Raw genomic sequence first — 17228 nt, 5'->3', positions numbered from 1 at the left:
CATTAATGTAATGTATCTGCATTTTCTAACATTTTGCATATGCCATAACCAAAATAAGAGGGACTTGTTAAAAGAAAAAAGTTTGTACCACCCAGCTTCCCAAAACGTAAGACAGTTGTGTTAAACACTCATAAATGTGATGCAATGATTTGCAACAACCATTTAAAGTCTATTTTTAATTGAAAATAATACAAAGAAAACATGTCAAATAACTACTGTGAATGTTATGCCATTCAGCCATCACCCATTGTGAACACTTTTCAGAGAGGTCAGGACAAGGTATTGGTTTACCACTGTGTTGCATCATCTCTTCTTTTACCAAGACTGTGTGAGCATTTGGTAAAAGCAAAGACCAGTTAACATCGAATGGGGTACTTAGTTCAAATTCCTGCTTCAGCTGTTCAACGGGGAACTGTATATTTTGTTCATTTTTTTCTGATATGTCTTAACAAACCAGCCAGTTTCAACTTAAACAATTTACCATGTTACAGTTGTTTCAGAATGAGGTTTGATAGTGTCTCGCTGAAATAAGCAAGGTTTTCCCACAAAGAGTCTTCATCTGGAGGGCAGTATGCGCAACTCCAACAGACAGCAATTTAATTCAATGTTATTTATATAGCAATAAATCACAACAGCAGTCGCCTCGAGGCACTTTATACTGGTATAGGTAAAGACCCTACAATAACAAAGAAAAAACCCCAACCCCAACATGACCCCCTATGAGCAAGCAATTGTGGGAAGGAAAAACTCTGAAAGGGAAACTTTTTAACAGGATGAAACCTCCGGCAGAACAAGGCTCGGGGAGGGACAGCCATCGGTCCCAAATGGTTGGGGATGAAGGGAGGGAAACAGGACAAAAGATACAGTGTAGCAAAGGGCCAGAGATTAAAAATAACTAATGATTAAAGGTACAATCAGGTGCAATCAAGATGTTCCATAGCTTGGCTCCTAAACATCTTGCCTTTTTAATAAACTATAGTCACAAAGACAAAGTTCAGGTCTTTTCCTTGGTCCCAATTTTGAAAAACAAGATAGTGGCAATATCCAATCCCAATCCAGGAGATTGCAGGAATCCAAAGGTGAGAGGCATATGCCTAAACAAACTGGTGCTGTGTCAGTAGTGATCTAGATGCTGTACCAGTCTGTCGCGGTAAAGAGAGTGCTGAGCCTTGACGTGAAGCTGTCGATTTACAGATCAATCTTTGCTCCCAGCCAGAAGCTCGGTGTAGTGACCAAAAGAATGACTGTGGATACAAGCAACAGAAATAACATTCCTCCATAAGGTGTCTGGCCTACAACTTACAGCGAGGGTGACATACTCAGTTCAGCAGGGGCTAAGAACAGCGCCACGACTGCCCCACATTGAAAAGCCGGTTCAAATGGTTTGGGCATCTGATCGGGATGCCTCCAGGGCACCCGCTCAGTAAGTTGATTCAGACATGTCCTACAAGCAGGAGGGCCCAGGGCCGACCCATGACACGCTGGAGAGATTATGCCTCTCAGCTGGCTTGGGAATGCCTCAGTGCCGCCCTGGAAGAGCTCGAGGAAGTGGCTCGGGAAAGGGAGGCCTGGGAGTATCTGCATAAGACTGCTCTCCCCATGACCCAGACCTTGATAAGTGGCAGAAAATGGAGAGATAGATGGGTTGCTGGCTTTAACATCAAAACAAGATTGCCTCCCCCCCACATTATAGTTTATATGTTTCAAACAAATGTAGGGTTTTAGCGATGTACTTATAAACAAAAGCATAATGCTGTAAGTTGCATTTTGCACAGTACTCGATTTGGGTTTGTGCACGTATATTTGTATGTGTTTGTGGGGCGGACGTTGAGTGGAAAGGGTTGCATGATTTTACACCAACAATGAGAGCTGAAAGATGCTGTTTTGAGACAGCATGACGTGATAGTCTACTGTCACAAAGTGTGTGTGCGTGCATGTTAGGACAGCAGATGTTAGGCATGGAAACAGGGTGGCATCTGAATCATGAGACACAAAAAGCATGACACATGCTCTTCAAACACCCACTGAGCCTCACACACAGACAGACGCACACAACTCAACATGGCTTTTCTGCAGGGCAATGTATTTTCTATTTAAAAATGAGTACACAATGTGTTTTTGTGTTGTGATATTGGAAGAAAAAATATCACAAAGATTACGTGTTATTAGAGAGTGGAGTAACTGCAGTGGTGATGACTAGCTGCTTTCATCTCATCAATTCTTAACCATGTCATTCAGCATCAGTATTAGCAATTTACAATTAATTATATACATTCCACTCTCTCAGCTTATGGAGGGTTCACGAGTCACCTCAAGATGTGTAACTGCCATAGCATTTGTTTTATTAGGGCCTCTTCAGCAAAGGACAGAAAGAACTGAGTTTTTGGGTATAAAACTTTCACTGCAAATTAAAATGTTCTGAGCTTAACGTCAGCACATTCATCTGGATGTCAAACTGTTTCAGTAATTTATTACAAAAGAGGGATTTTAACATCTGACAGCAGTAACAAAATTATATTTTTCCTGCGTGCTTTTTGAAAGATGACAAGAAAAATGTGCTTAGCTTTTAAATAGATTTTTTTTTTTTTTGTAAAGAGACGCAAAGCTTTTTGAATCAAATCAGAATCAATTTTCAGTTCCAGGCCAATATTCATTTCAGTTAATAGAAAATGGGGTTACATTTTACAAAAACGCGAAGTGCTACACTGCACCGTTAATAATGTTTGTGTCTCCTGCAGTGGAAAAAAGGCTCTGCAAAAACACTTCTTCTAGTTAGATGCACTGTTTTGCCAGAACCCAATACAACAGCAGCTAATGTGAAATAAAAGGATGAGTTTAGTTTTTCCCACAGTATTTTCAATATAGTCACACTGCAGTATAGAGATAACCCAACTGCAGGTCGGAATAATACAATTGGAGCATTTATGGGTTCCTGGCAAAAATGACAAGTGTAAAAAAAATACTAAATCTAAAGGGGCACAAGTGCATCCCAGCAAATACGGCTGAAACTCCAGCATCATCTCACCAACAGATGTCAAGAAAAGACAACAGTGTTCAGCATCAAAATGTTTGCTGGGATAAACACTGGATCATTGGAGCATATCAACGAATGTCTCGAGGTTTGATGGATGAACATAATCAAGGAAAGTAAGACTAACACAAGAGAGAAATGTACATTTCAAAGTAAAACAGGAAGTAACCAAAAGACAAATGCTAAACACCGAGACAAGAAAAGAAAATACTACAGAGAAAAGAAAACACAGGAGGGCAAAGGAACTGACATTGAAACAAGACAGAGAGGGAAACCGTCAGGGTGCTAAAGACACAACATGAACTCAAGAAGACTGTAGCGTCTAGCAAGAGTCAGCCTTACTAGCATCCATGGTAGCATGTTTAATACCAAAGTAGAAGCTTGAACAAGCCATTTAAGTTGATAAAAGGTCAGTGAAAACTTTTAAAGACAGATAACAATTCATTTCCACTGAACTGCCATCACTTAATGCTGTGTAACATTCCCTCCCACTGTATCTGCTTCCCTACTTTAAAATGGATTGACCTTACTTCCCTCTCTGCACAGCCAAAAAGCAATCCAAGCCTTGTCTTCTTTGAAAATCATAAGAGAAGAGTCCCATCCTGCCTTCCATCTCCACTCATTTTGCTTTTCTAAATGGCTGAAGAGTTTAATTTGTTCTGATAAAAGCCAAATGCAGCTCTAAACCTCACACGTGGCAAAATCCGAAGATGTGGAAAAAAAATACTTTCTTGCTCCATCCGTTCATCTTATAATACAAACAGGGATAAAAACTTTTATATTTCTTCTGTAAGTTGTTGACTGCAAAGTCTAATGTATTCATTTGAACCAAACAGATAGCTACAGTGCCTCAAATCTAAGCTAAGTGTGGCACATCCAGAATAAAATTGTGTTTCTTATCAAAACTATATTATTAAAAAATGTGAATTATGCAAAGAAAAATAAGAGGACTGGATAGATTGTAACACTATCTCACCAATAAGCCAAAAGTTACGCTGTGAAAAACATATTTTAAAAAGATTTCAGTTCCCATAATTGCAAAGAAGTTCAGCAAATGTTTGAAGCAGCCCTCGGCTCTTTTCTCCTTATGAGCCATTTCATTAGAATGTATAAGAGCAACAGCTAAGCCCGCGAAGTAATTGAAAAGCTGTTAAGACCAAAATGAAGATAAAGGAGGTGGGGGCCGAGATTGGATCTATCTTTCTCAAAGAAGCGTGGACAATCTCTCATCATTTGGCATTCATCTTATCAGCTCACTCATCTGAGCTCGTAATTAACAACAAGCTCTGAACCAGTTGGAGGGATTGCAATTAAGGTCCCAGTCTTATTCAAAAAGAGAAAGAAACAGAGATTCCACAAGTATGTGTCGGCTATTTGCAATGCTTGACTCAAATTTATCATTTCACCTTGTTTGGGGTGAAATAGTATCAGACCACACTGATGACAGATGAGTTGTTGTTCGTTACGTAACCGCAGTGGCTAGTTTGCATGCATTAGTCAACTATTACTGCGCACAAGATCAAATGTTAGAATGACTTTATGAATAGATCATAAAGTCATCTGTCTCCCAGCCTCACATCCATCTGTCTCATGCCTGTTTGTCCACTACATATTCCTCACATCTCACTGCTCTCCCTGAAAATTAACGCTTCCCTTTTTTCCACTCTTTACATGTAGGATGGCTGCTCTCTCTCTCTATAGTGGCAAAATAAAGGACACCAAATAGTAACCAGTTGTCATGGCAGATGAATCTGAATTCGAATGTAAATCTTATATACAGTTTGTGTTTTCCATGACATCTTCCTGCGTGTTTCACAATAAAAGCCTAAAAAAAAAAAAAGAAGGCTCCTTGTCTACTGAAATGGTATATGTGCTTTTAATTTTTAATGTGGAGTAATGAGGTAACTTTTGCAGAGGAGGAGCAGACGGACTACAATTCAAACAAAGATATTTAAAAGAAAAGAAGAGACCAAACACTATGAGATGAAACACAGCATTCATGTAAATCAAAGAAAAATAGAAACGTTGTTACTAGTTTTGGTTAACTTTGGTTTTGTTAGATTTTAAAAAAGAATAAAAGATCTTTTGCAGCCAGTACTACAGCTCTTTTGGCTTACATCCATCTGATCCTGCACTTTACCTCACACTTTCAAGCTGGAGCACTTAATTAAAAAGTTCATCGGTGCACAGCGTTAAAAAGAACAAGCTGGAGCTGCAGTGATTTTCAAAGAATGGGTGGTGTGTCTACACAGACACCATTAGTAACAGCGTATAATCATTACTTTTTGTGCAAGAAGGAATTTGTGGAAACAAACAGTGAGGTTCTAATTTATTTAAAGTTCCACTCATCAATATATAACAACTGTGTAATATGACTAGGTGCGCGTAATAGAGCCATTTAATTAAATTGCAAAATAAATGTATAAAATTATTCACTGTAGCCAGTTACTAATCAAAACATAAGTGATTAGACAGAAGTTGCAGTTGAACAATATAGTTACTAAATAAAGCATACTAATATGACATTACATAACTGACTGAAAATCACTGGTCTAAAAATAACAGTTTATGGCATAAACAATACCATAAATACCATAAACTCGTCTCCACAGTTCCCAGACATTTAGGGAGTGTAGTTAAAAGAAGTGGGGAAGCTACACATTAGCAAAAATGGGACTATCCAATTTTTTTAAGATGTGGTGATGGCATCAAATTCAAAAGGAGCTAATATTTTTATTTAAAAAGTACATTGTGGCAGTGCAGAGGGGAGTAGGCTCAGCCAAATGGCTCCCCGGCCTCAGTCGGGCGATGGGGGTATGTGGCAGGGCGTGGTCTGTGGTGTGGCTGCCAGGGAGGCGGACGCACCTGGTTGACATGAGCTATCACGCCTCACCCGCTTAAGTAGACTGAACTATGTCCTGATGTTGTTGTTAGTGTGTGTTACTGCGAGCTGAAAAGCTGCAGCCGATTGTAAAACGGCAACCGTGATCATAAAGATGCTGAAAAGCGTGAAACCGGGGCTGCCATGGAGTTATTACACGTCTTTAGATTAAATATTTTATGTGTTTTTATGATCTATTGTGAATAAAATATGTCTTTACAAGATGCTTAAATCATTACATTCTTTATATATATATATATATTTCACACAGCATCCCAACTTTTTGGAATTGGGGTTGTTTGGATATATAGGTTGTCTGTAGGTTATAGTTCTCAATAATAATATGAAAATGAACATTAACTAATGGTGAAAAGTTACAGAAACATTGCTTTATCACTGTAGGAGGATATTCTTTGCCTCTCTAAAAGGACTGTACCTGTCCCCTCTGTCTCTGTGCTGGGGTCTGGATGTGTCTGAGGGATTTTCCTTTTACTTTGTTTGTCATTTGCTGATTGGAGCAGTCTTTTTTCCACAGTTTTTCATGTGTTTGTGTAAACTGGTGTGCGGCCACAGTAGCAAATAGCCTTTCTCCACACATCTCAGTTTGCAGTGTTTTCATTTAGAGCTGTAAAATATCTCCACATGACGTTCCTCTTTCTCTCTGCCATCACTCTCTCTCACCGCAGCCTACATGTGTCTGCTCAGTGCGGCTGCTTCACGTGAAGCACGGGAGGAGGAGGAGCAAAGTATGCCAACATGTGAACACCAGCCATGTTACATCAACTTCTCAACCATTTTCAGATGTATAACAATCATGGTGACAATATAAGACCAAGTGAATAAGGGCCAAGCCACACAGGCCCAGAGGCCAATCTATGACCACCTGCCAACCAGCAGTCGTCAGGGAAAAATGTGTTTTTCCCCAACAGGTTGAGAGTGGTTGCTGGAGGTTGATGGCAGGCGCTGAGAAGATGATTTCTAAGGCTCCAGTAATACAGGCCTACAGACTGGTCAGTGACACCCCCCGCCCACCCCCAGCAACCATCTGTCGCGGGAAAATGCGTATTTCCAAACAAGTTGGCAAAAATTGTCTTGTGAATGCTTTAGGTGGAGGAATTTAGCTGTAGTTTGAATGGAAGTAACAAATGCGTCTACAAACGGAGGCCAGCTGCTATCTGAGCCATAATGAAACTGTCAGCCTCCAAGTAGATACACCTCTGGTATCAAAATCCTACATCACCTTGTTCTAAAGTTATCGCATTCACAAGATTTTCAGAAAACCTGACTTTTGACCTTGAGGTTGAGGTCACCGGGATTCGAATTTCATGTGATGAGTGAGAGCTTTGACTGAGTGCCGCCTCCAGGAACCACTGCCAACCAGTCATTTACCTAGCAACCACTGGTTAGATGACGTCCAATATGGCAGACAGCTTTAGACAAAGTGTGCATGACATTACGTGAGAAACCTCAATACAAGGAGTGACGTCTATTTTCTCAGTACTAAATGTAAAGAGAAGAAACTGAAACCAAAGTATCAATTTCATCATGCTATTATAAATCTGATACCAACACCAACACTGCTAATGATAGTATCGATCCACTCATCCCAACAAGGCCAGCTGATATATGTGATCTATATCTATAAACTGCTCGTACTGCAGGGATTTAAACATCGTAATTGAATGAGTGACAGTGCTGTTAAGGGGATGCATTTTCAGTTGTAGGGTGATACCTGCAGGGGAACACTTCTCTCAGATTTTTAATGAAATGACATGGCAGCTGGATGTGTCAGAGTTTCTCTCTATGAGGAGGAAACTTGCCTTGCTGCAGTGGAACGTTTAAAAGCCAATCACCTCATAGCAATGTATGTGTGAGTATGTGGTTCAGCTCAAATGAAACCTTACTCACCCCAGCTGCAAAGCCTAAACTTCCATCCAAGATGCGCTTCTGAAAAGGGCAGACAAGAAGAGAGATTGTGAGTGAGGCAGGGAAATCGATATCGTAGTAACCCTGACAGTGGAAGAGCCAGCAGTTCAGTGCATTCCTCACCATCGACTTAACTCGGCAAAATGGGCATGTGTTACCGGAGTCAGAAATGGTAAAAATACATCAAACAGTGTGCAGGTTTTGCACAGTGTTTTCATGCTTTCTGATTCATTTCTCTGCGATTTAGCTGAATAAATTTACGGTTTATCATATCACTTAAAGGTTGCAGAAACAAATATTGACATCACTAGCTGCTAAAGTGTTCTGGATTTTCTCACTGTGTGTCCACATAGACTTAAATTCTATATGTGGTGAGCTGTCGGGTGATGGTGAACACACCAACACATAAATAAATTATTCAACTGTGTGTATCCATTCCACACCTACAAATAATTTTGTCACAAAAAGTCCAGCTGTGCTGTAATTGAATGCAGCTGATATCCAAGCAGAACACACATGTATGAGACTGTGTGTTAGAAAAGGCTGATATCGGGTTTTTAAGACCAATACACATGCAGATATTTGGTGATTTAAAAATGTGATCTTGGAATATATCCACCAACATTTTTTTTTTTGACATACAAAACATAAACAGATTCTCCTAAAATGTGTTACCTGTGGTTATTTATTTACTCACTTGTGCTCTGCCTGACTTTACTTAGATCAGCTGGTTTTTTGAAATTGTGCGATTCCAAATATGTGTGCTGTCAACAGGGAAGTAGCAGAGTGGCTTTTCCTCTCTCTGATGGACAAACTATTCAACATCGATACTCATTTAATGGGTTAAGACTGCTTCCTCCATCTAGTCTTAATCTTTTTTATTTCATTTGACGACCACTATAAATGCTGGCACTGATAGCTCAGCAAACAGCGAATATCTGCCGCTAATAAATTAAAAATTGACCTGGCTGCAATGCATTCATTTTAAACTCTTAACATTATTGAATTTTCCACCATAAATTACTACACGTGGATGAGAGAGTGGCGTGCTGAGTTAAAATCCAGCATGGATGCCAACCACAGACACACATATCTGCTGATTAGCGCTAATCAACACTGAATAAGATAATTAAGTGAAAATGTTATAAAAGACACCACAGCACAAGCATAGATGAGACAGCAGTGACTCATATTTAGCTGAGGTGATTGCTGCCTATCAGAAACACTGCAAACGTTAAGCCTGACTAGTAGCAAAACTTCACATGTCCATAACTTAAGAACTACAGAAGTATAGAACCTTTTGTTAAAGAAAAATTTGAAGTGCAGGCTTTGAAATGTACTGAAAGTATAAAAATAAAAAGTCACTTTTAAGGTTATTTCTACCAGCTAGTTTATCATTTTAAATTTGAATTCTAATGAATTCACTCGACTTGATCTGTTATGTAGAACAGAAGCAAGAAAGAAAAACAGAAGGAACCTAAAAACTAGCTGTATTCAAAAACGCAGATTGTTACGGTGGCCCTGAGAGATCAAACAGACTGAAAATATCCGCAAATAGAAAAATGCTGCAGAATCACATAAAACACAAGGACATTAAATGAAATACAATGAAAATAGGAACAAAAATGTCTGTTCTGTCACATTATTGTATCCCCAGAAACACTTCTGCTTTTTTTAGCTTTTGTAGTGTTTGGGGTTTTTTTAATGTTGCTTTTTAGTTGTGTTGCTTTTGAATGCTGTTTAGTTGGACATTTCAACATGGGAGTCTATGGTGATTTACCCACTTGTAGAGCCAGTCTCAAGTGGCCCTGGTAGGAACTCTTTGTTTTTGTAGGAGCTGCCAGCAAACAGAGAAAACATGAGACATGGAAGGGCCCTGTCTAGCTGGCTTGCAGCAACCAAACTTTCAAAATAAGAGAAAAGTAGTAGATTCATTTGAGATAGCACCGTTCTTTCAGATTAAAAAAAAATATATAAAAATTATAAATTCTAAAATTTGTCACCAAATGTAGGCAACTGTAAATTGACCAGGTCACACTAAGTTCATGAGTGGAAAACTCTAGCTCACCAAATAATTTGCTAGTATTTCTTTAGAAGAGCGATTCCTGGAGCTCAGAGTGACACTCATTACCTGTCGGCTGGAGAAGATGAACACCAGAGCAGCTCCGGCAGCAGTCAGACCCCATGTGAACAGAGTCCCCAGCAGGGCCTGGGTCACAGGGCTGTAGCCTTCTAGCATAGTGACAGACCTAAACAAACAACACGGCCACACTAAAAGTTAGCCCGTGGCACATCGACATTATATTCAAAAAGATAGGCGACAGAAAGACTGCAGAAAGACTTTGAAAACTAGAGTAAAACAAAAAAGGCTGCTTTCAGGTAATCCTACAAGGCAACAAGACTCCTCTTAAGTCAACACACATGCTAATGCACAGCCCTCGTGTGACTGACTCACGCCTCACACCTTGTTTTTTCAGCACACAGTGGTACAAAAAGATGTTTCAAATCCTGTTTGCTTTGCATTTTAACATCCTGGATTTCTTTTTTCTATTGCTGCACTATGATTATTATCACTGCCGTCCTAGGGTTTCAATCATCAACACACCAAATGATTTTCATGTTAATATACAATATTCACTTTTTAAATTCCAGTGAAATCAGTTAGTAGTAGTTGTTAGTAAAACTTTTATTTAAATATGAGTGCCTATAAGCTCTGTCTGATAATAAGCCTGTTAACTTTTGGTAAGCCCAATATCTGCCTGAAAAGTTCAGCCCCTTGTGGTCAATTCAACTTATTCAATTCAATTTAGTTTTATCTTCTCAAGGCACTTTGCTCTGTCTCTACCTTCCAATACAATTTAAACCACATTATCCAATGTGCAGTCAGGGCCACCACATTTGGGGACCCATCCAAGGCACAGATGAAAAAGAGATCTCTTAAACTTTCAGATCATCAAGACATGTATATATATATTTATCATAACAAAATAATATAAAGTGTAAAATGCAGTCCTCCTTTTTGTTACCTGCTCCTTTCTCACCTCCACTGCTAAAGAAATTAGTCTACAGCTAACTGCTGTATTTGCACTACTTCCAAAATGAATGAAACAAGTAGAAGGGGAAATATCAAACAACAGAGGGTAAAAAAAAACAGGCATATGCAACCTTTATGGAAACTGCCTATTTTGTTCTTTTTTCTTCTTTTTTTTTTGTTCAAGCAATTCAAGATGAAGACACTGCAGTTCACTTTAAAGTTGTTAAGACAACATTCAGCAAAATGATAAGCAAGATAATTCGGGTGTACACAGGTGGAGCCGTGTGTGCATGTGTATGTGAAAGGACACACAATTAAATTATAAAATACACATTATCCTTTTAAAAAAAGCTTAATTTTTTTAAATTGTTCTTCATTTTCCATTTTATATAAGACACGTTTTACATCGTGGGCCACATATAGCCCACTTTAGATGTAAGTGGACCACACAATTTAAACTCTTGCAAATAGGTTTAAGCACACATCTAATCAAACGTTTGATACCTGAGATATTTTAATATTATATGTCATTTCAACAATAAAAAAAATGTTGCTTTGAGCTTAAATTGAGGTCACTTTAAGGTCTTCAAGGTCATTTTAAATCTCAATTTCAAATTGTAAAGTTAGATTGTTATTGATCCTTTTTAGCTTAAAGTGTATATTTACTCCCCTTACCTCAGTCTTAAAGTGTATATTTACTTCTTACTCTTCCTATATTTATTGTTGGGGGTTTTTTGCATTGAATGGACCTGGAGCCTCGTCATCTCGTCTCTCTATATACTGTACTGTATATAGCAGAGATGACAATAAAGTTTACTTTGACTTTGAACTTTTAATGAATATTTGAATTAGATAAAAAGTTCTTACTTCACTGCACAGACTGTCCTGTGATTATAAAACTTTATTTTTTTGTAATTGAATGTCTTTTTGTGTTTTGTTTTATTTTGCTTTGCTCCTTTTTAAGGTGAACCCACTACAGAAATCGTAAATTTCTATAGTAGATCGTGAAAAAACAGGAACTTTCTGTTATTCAATTGTTTACCTATTAGTTGTTTACGTTGGTGTAGTGTGAATGGTCATGGAGGAGGTCTTTATCATTAGAAAAAGCTGTACAGCTAAAAGTCAAACACATATGCCCTCCATTATATTTTCCAAACCCATCCAGTGGGTAGATTGGAGTCTTTGGTGGGCTGATTCTGGCCCCTGGACCTTATTTTTGACACCCATGAGTTAATGAAAAGAATGATTGGGATGGCTACTTTAAAAATTTTCCCCAGAAAGGTATGATGCTGTCTATAAAAACTATTCTCTGTGTTATACACGTTGCTTTTTGTCATATCTAACTATTGAAGAAAGGATGAAAGAAAAAAGCCTGATCATGAAAACATGTCGGCTAGAGCTCCTAAACATTTGTGCCCAGGTCTCTGTAACTGGCAGGTGTGCCAACAATACTGTCAGACTATGTGAGACTGCAGCAGTAAAACCCTGGTAGTGTTACAATGAACAAGAGAGGAGCACATAGGAAAAATATTCGCCTCGTACGGGTGGATTCATTTTGGAGCGTAAAGTTAAACGTATTCCTTTCGTGTGCGTATACAATCAGCTTTAAATGACAGCTGACTCTTGTCAACAGCTGTTAACTATTTTTTCATTTTCTCGTCTTTTCCTTTTCCTTTGCTCTGTTCTGCGATATAACCGGTCTTCGTGGAGACCTTCTGGCGAATCGAGTTTTAAATACCAATACACGTGAGGAGCACAAAGTGCAGATTACAGAAAACAGAGGTAAATGAAAGCAAGCCGGCTCTCTTAAAATATTCGCTTTGTTTTTAAAAATATCAGTGTCATATTTCCAAAACACGCTGTTTCTGGTATTGTGAAGCGAGAGTAATGAATTCGGCACAGTTCAATTTTATCCTAAATCTATTGTATCGCTAATTTCTTTATAAGTCTTTCAGGTTTACTCACTTCTTTCCAGCAGCACTCCGAGTGCTCTGTATTTACTTCCTACTTCCTAGTACACGTGTCTATGACTCTATTAGCCCCGCCTCTGCTCGCAGGCTATTGGCCATCAACTTTAACAGTAGTAATCGAAGACAGCGTTCATTATCATCAATATTATTATTATTTTTTTATTATGATTTTTTTGGTTATTATTAGTAGTAGTATTACGTATTTATTTATTAATTTATTTAAAATTTAAGCCAACTTTATTTATAAACCACTGACTTAAGTGCTGAAAATACGAATATAAATATTTCAGGAGAATATTTTAAATTTAACCTTCCAAATGTAATCTGTGCATTGTTTTTTGTTTGTAATTGACTGATTCAAACTATCCGCTTTTTTGTAGGTCATATAGGCAAGGAGTTTTCTCACACTGGTGGGATAGACACTCGCTCTTTTGGCCCCCTTTTGTTTTCAGAACTGCCTTGTGTGTGCCTGGCATACACTGAAGTTGGATTCCTCTGAGATTTTGCTGAGAACTCATTCCACCACATCATGAAGACGCTCTCTATTGGAGGGGTTTTTTTAGTGCAATGAACTCACTTTCGTATGTGTTCAAGAAAACACACTGAGATGATTTGAGCTTTGCAACATTATGCAGCTGGAAGCAACCATTCAAAGATGGCAATAATAGGTAGGCTGTGGCATTTAGGTTTGTGCTAAAAAGCCCCGAATGTGCCATAAAATACCTCGATAGTAGAGGGTGGGCCATTTATATGGATACACCGTAATAACATGGGAATGGTTGGTGATATTAAAGTCCTGTTTGTGGCACATTAGTATATGTGAGGGGGCAAACTCCTCAAGATGGGTGGTGACCATGGTGGCCATTTAGAAGTCGGCCATCTTGGTTACAACTTTTGTTTTTTCAATAGGAAGAGGGCCATGTGACACATCAAACTTATTGGTAATGTCACAAGAAAAACAATGGTGTGCTTGGTTTCAATGTAACTTTATTCTTTCATGAGTTATTTACAAGTTTCTGACCACTTATAAAATGTGTTCAATGTGCTGCCCATTGTGTTGGATTGTCAATGCAACCCTCTTCTTCCACTCTTCACACACTGATAGCAACACCGCAGGAGAAATGCCAGCACAGGCATCCAGTATCCGTAGTTTCAGGTGCTGCACATCTCGTATCTTCACACCATAGACAATTGCCTTCAGATGACCCCAAAGATAAAAGTCTAAGGGGGTCAGATCGGGAGACTTTGGGGGCCATTCAACTGGCCCACGACGACCAATCCACTTTCCAGGAAACTGTTCATCTTGGAATGCTCGGTCCTGGCACCCATAATGTGGTGGTGCATCATCTTGCTGGAAAAACTCAGGGAACGTGCCAGCTTCAGTGCATAAAGAGGGAAACACATCATCATGTAGCAATTTCAAATATCCAGTGGCCTTGAGGTTTCCATTGATGAAGAATGGACCCACTATCGTTGTACCCCATATACCACACCAAACCATCACTTTTGTTGTTCCAACAGTCTTGGAGGGATCCATCCAATGTGGGTTAGTGTCAGACCAATAGCGGTGGTTTTGTTTGTTAACTTCACCATTCACATAAAAGTTTGCCTCATCACTGAACAAAATCTTCTGCGCGAACTGAGGGTCCTGTTCCAATTTTTGTTTTGCCCATTCTGCAAATTCTGTGCGCCGATCTGGGTCATCCTCGTTGAGATGCTGCAGTAGCTGGAGTTTGTAAGGGTGCCATTTGTAAGTAGCTAATATCCGCCGAAGGGATGTTCGACTAATGCCAGTCTCCAGTGACATGCGGCGAGTGCTACGCTGTGGGCTCTTGCTGAATGAAGCTAGGACAGCCACTGATGTTTCTTCATTAGTGACAGTTTTCTTGCGTCCACATTTTGGCAAATCCAACACTGAACCAGTTTCACGAAACTTAGCGAGCAGTTTGCTAACTGTAGCATGGGAGATGGGTGGTCTCGTAGGGTGTCTTGCATTGAAATCTGCTGCAATGACCCGGTTACTGCGTTCACCAGATATCAACACAGTTTCGATCCGCTCCTCACGTGTTAACCTCTTCGACATGTCAATAGCTGTGAACAAAGAGTAACTTGTAAATAACTCATGAAAGAATAAAGTTACATTGAAACCAAGCACACCATTGTTTTTCTTGTGACATTACCAATAAGTTTGATGTGTCACATGGCCCTCTTCCTATTGAAAAAACAAAAGTTGTATCCAAGATGGCCGACTTCTAAATGGCCACCATGGTCACCACCCATCTTGAGGAGTTTGCCCCCTCACGTATACTAATGTGCCACAAACAGGACTTTAATATCACCAACCATTCCCATGTATCCCTATAAATGGCCCACCCTGTACAACACCAGCAGCAGCCTGAACAAGGCAGGATGGATCCACACCTTCTTGTTGTTTGCACCAAATTCTCAAGCTACCATCTGAGCGTCACAGCTGAACATGAGACTTGTCAAACCAGACAATGTTTATCCAAACTTCTATTGTCCAATTTGATGAGTCACTGTGAATTATAGCCTCAAATACCTATTCTTAGGACCAGGTTTGTTTTTTTTTCAGGACCAGGTGTGGTCTTCTGCTGATGTAGCCAAAGTTTAATGTGTTGTGTGAGATGCTGTTCTGTATACTTGCGTTCCTAATAGCTCAATGCTTATTGGAAGGCGTGATACCAAAGACCATTGTCCACTGACCTATGGCATCAACAAGACATTTTCCTTCAGAGAATTCCCACTCACTGGATAATTTCTCTTTTTCAGAAGATTCCATGTAAACTCTATAGATTGCTGTGTGGACACCAGATATTACAGTAACGCGTTACAAGTGATGCGTTACTGTAATCCAATTACTTTTTTCAAGTAACGAGTAAAGTAAGGGATTACTATTGCAAAAAAGTTAATTAGATTACTGTTACTTTCCCGTAAGCACGCTGCGTTACTGTGTTACTAAAACCGTGATTTTTTTGCCAGAGTGTCTCATAACAATGACGTAAGCAAGTGCGACGTTCGTGGCAACAGCTGTGTGCAGATCAACAAAAGATAATATATCGAGTGCGGGAGAGTATGAGCGTGCAGCGTTTAAAGCGTGGAAATACTGACCTTACTTTGAGTTTGATTCTGTAAAAAGTGACAAAAACATTAGTGTCCGCTGTTCATTGCGTGGGAAGAAAACTTCTTTTTACAGTGAAAAAAACCCTTAACTTCCAAGCAAGCACCGAGTGCGCTGCCGCTGGAATGTGAAATTCACAGACAAACTCGTGGATTCTTCTACTGAGCGCTGCGGCTCACCTGCACCAGGGCAAACCTCCACCTGCTATACAGGTGAAAATAGAGCAACAGGACCGCTGAGTCTTTGATTTTATTTATTTTCTGCTGTGTTTCACTTGCATTTATTTGAAAGACTGAGTGTAAACACAAAAAAATATTTTATTTTATGTGCTGGAATGTGCAGAAAATAGGTTTAAATGTTAAACAAATTTCTTCCAGTCAGCGAATGTTGCATATAATTACATTTTTGCTTGATGCATGAAGTTAAAAGATGAAAACTAATAAAACAAGTTTTAAAAAGAGACTTTTCCATTTGATTACATTTTGTATGATGGATTATGTAGAAAAAGTAGAATTGGTCTGAAAGATCTATCGCTTTATCACCTATTCAGGTTGTAAATCATGTTTTTAAAAAGTAACTAAGTAACTAGGTAATTAATTACTTTTGAAAATAAGTAATCAGTAAAGTAACGGGATTACTTTTTTAGCGAAGTAATCAGTAATTAGTTACTGATTACTTTTTTCAAGTAACTTGACCAACACTGGTGGACTCTGTCATTTTCTCAAATACTCAGACTAGCCTGTCTGGCACCAACAACCATGTCACATTCAAAGTCACTTCAATCATCTTGATCCATGACTACATGCTTAAACAAGCCAAATTTCTGCCTTGTGATTGGCCGATTCAATAATTTAGCAAAAAGTGTCATTTGTAAAGTCAAAGAGGTCTAACATGTTTAGTTTCTGGGGATTTAGAACACAGGCAGTAGTTAGACAGCAGCATGCTAACTTCTATTAAAGTGTTGGAGCCTTCTTCAGTTCTTTGATCATTTCTTTCTTTCTTAAAGCTTTTTCACAAATGAGGTTTCAGTTAATTAAATAGATTTTCATTCCATGCACCTTTTTATCTGGCAGAACACTGACATTTTGGCTTGGATGGCTGCAAAAAGACCTAAGATTATAGGATTACAAAAGTCTTTGGGGAAATGAATCAACTTCTTACTTGATTTGTTTCCCAGTGCATTTGTGGTCTCAGTCTTTAGTTTCAAGCCTTATTGAACAAAGAATTATGCCCATTTATTAAACCAT

General features: G+C 38.9%; 1 protein-coding gene across 2 annotated transcripts in view; it reads right to left on the bottom strand.

The window, feature by feature from the left end:
- slc39a11 (solute carrier family 39, member 11) overlaps window positions 1–12879 on the bottom strand; it is a 166540-nt gene extending 153661 nt beyond the window's left edge. For both annotated transcript variants that reach the window (XM_086304718.1, XM_086304719.1), the window contains exons 1-3: window positions 12838–12879; window positions 9970–10087; window positions 7821–7859 (exon numbers count right to left, since the gene is read on the bottom strand). In XM_086304718.1, the coding sequence (XP_086160844.1) occupies window positions 7821–7859; window positions 9970–10077 (147 nt within the window). In that variant the 5' untranslated portion in view covers window positions 10078–10087; window positions 12838–12879. The remainder of the gene's footprint in view (window positions 1–7820; window positions 7860–9969; window positions 10088–12837) is intronic.
- Between the last annotated feature and the right edge of the window lie 4349 nt (window positions 12880–17228).

Source organism: Aulonocara sp. 'chitande type north' Nkhata Bay, linkage group LG8, assembly GCF_057382095.1.
Source record: "Aulonocara sp. 'chitande type north' Nkhata Bay isolate Kocher_YH1m ecotype deep benthic linkage group LG8, A_spYH_male_GT1.1, whole genome shotgun sequence".
Taxonomy (NCBI): Eukaryota; Metazoa; Chordata; class Actinopteri; order Cichliformes; family Cichlidae; genus Aulonocara; species Aulonocara sp. 'chitande type north' Nkhata Bay.
This window is presented reverse-complemented; position numbering and strand designations above follow the sequence as displayed.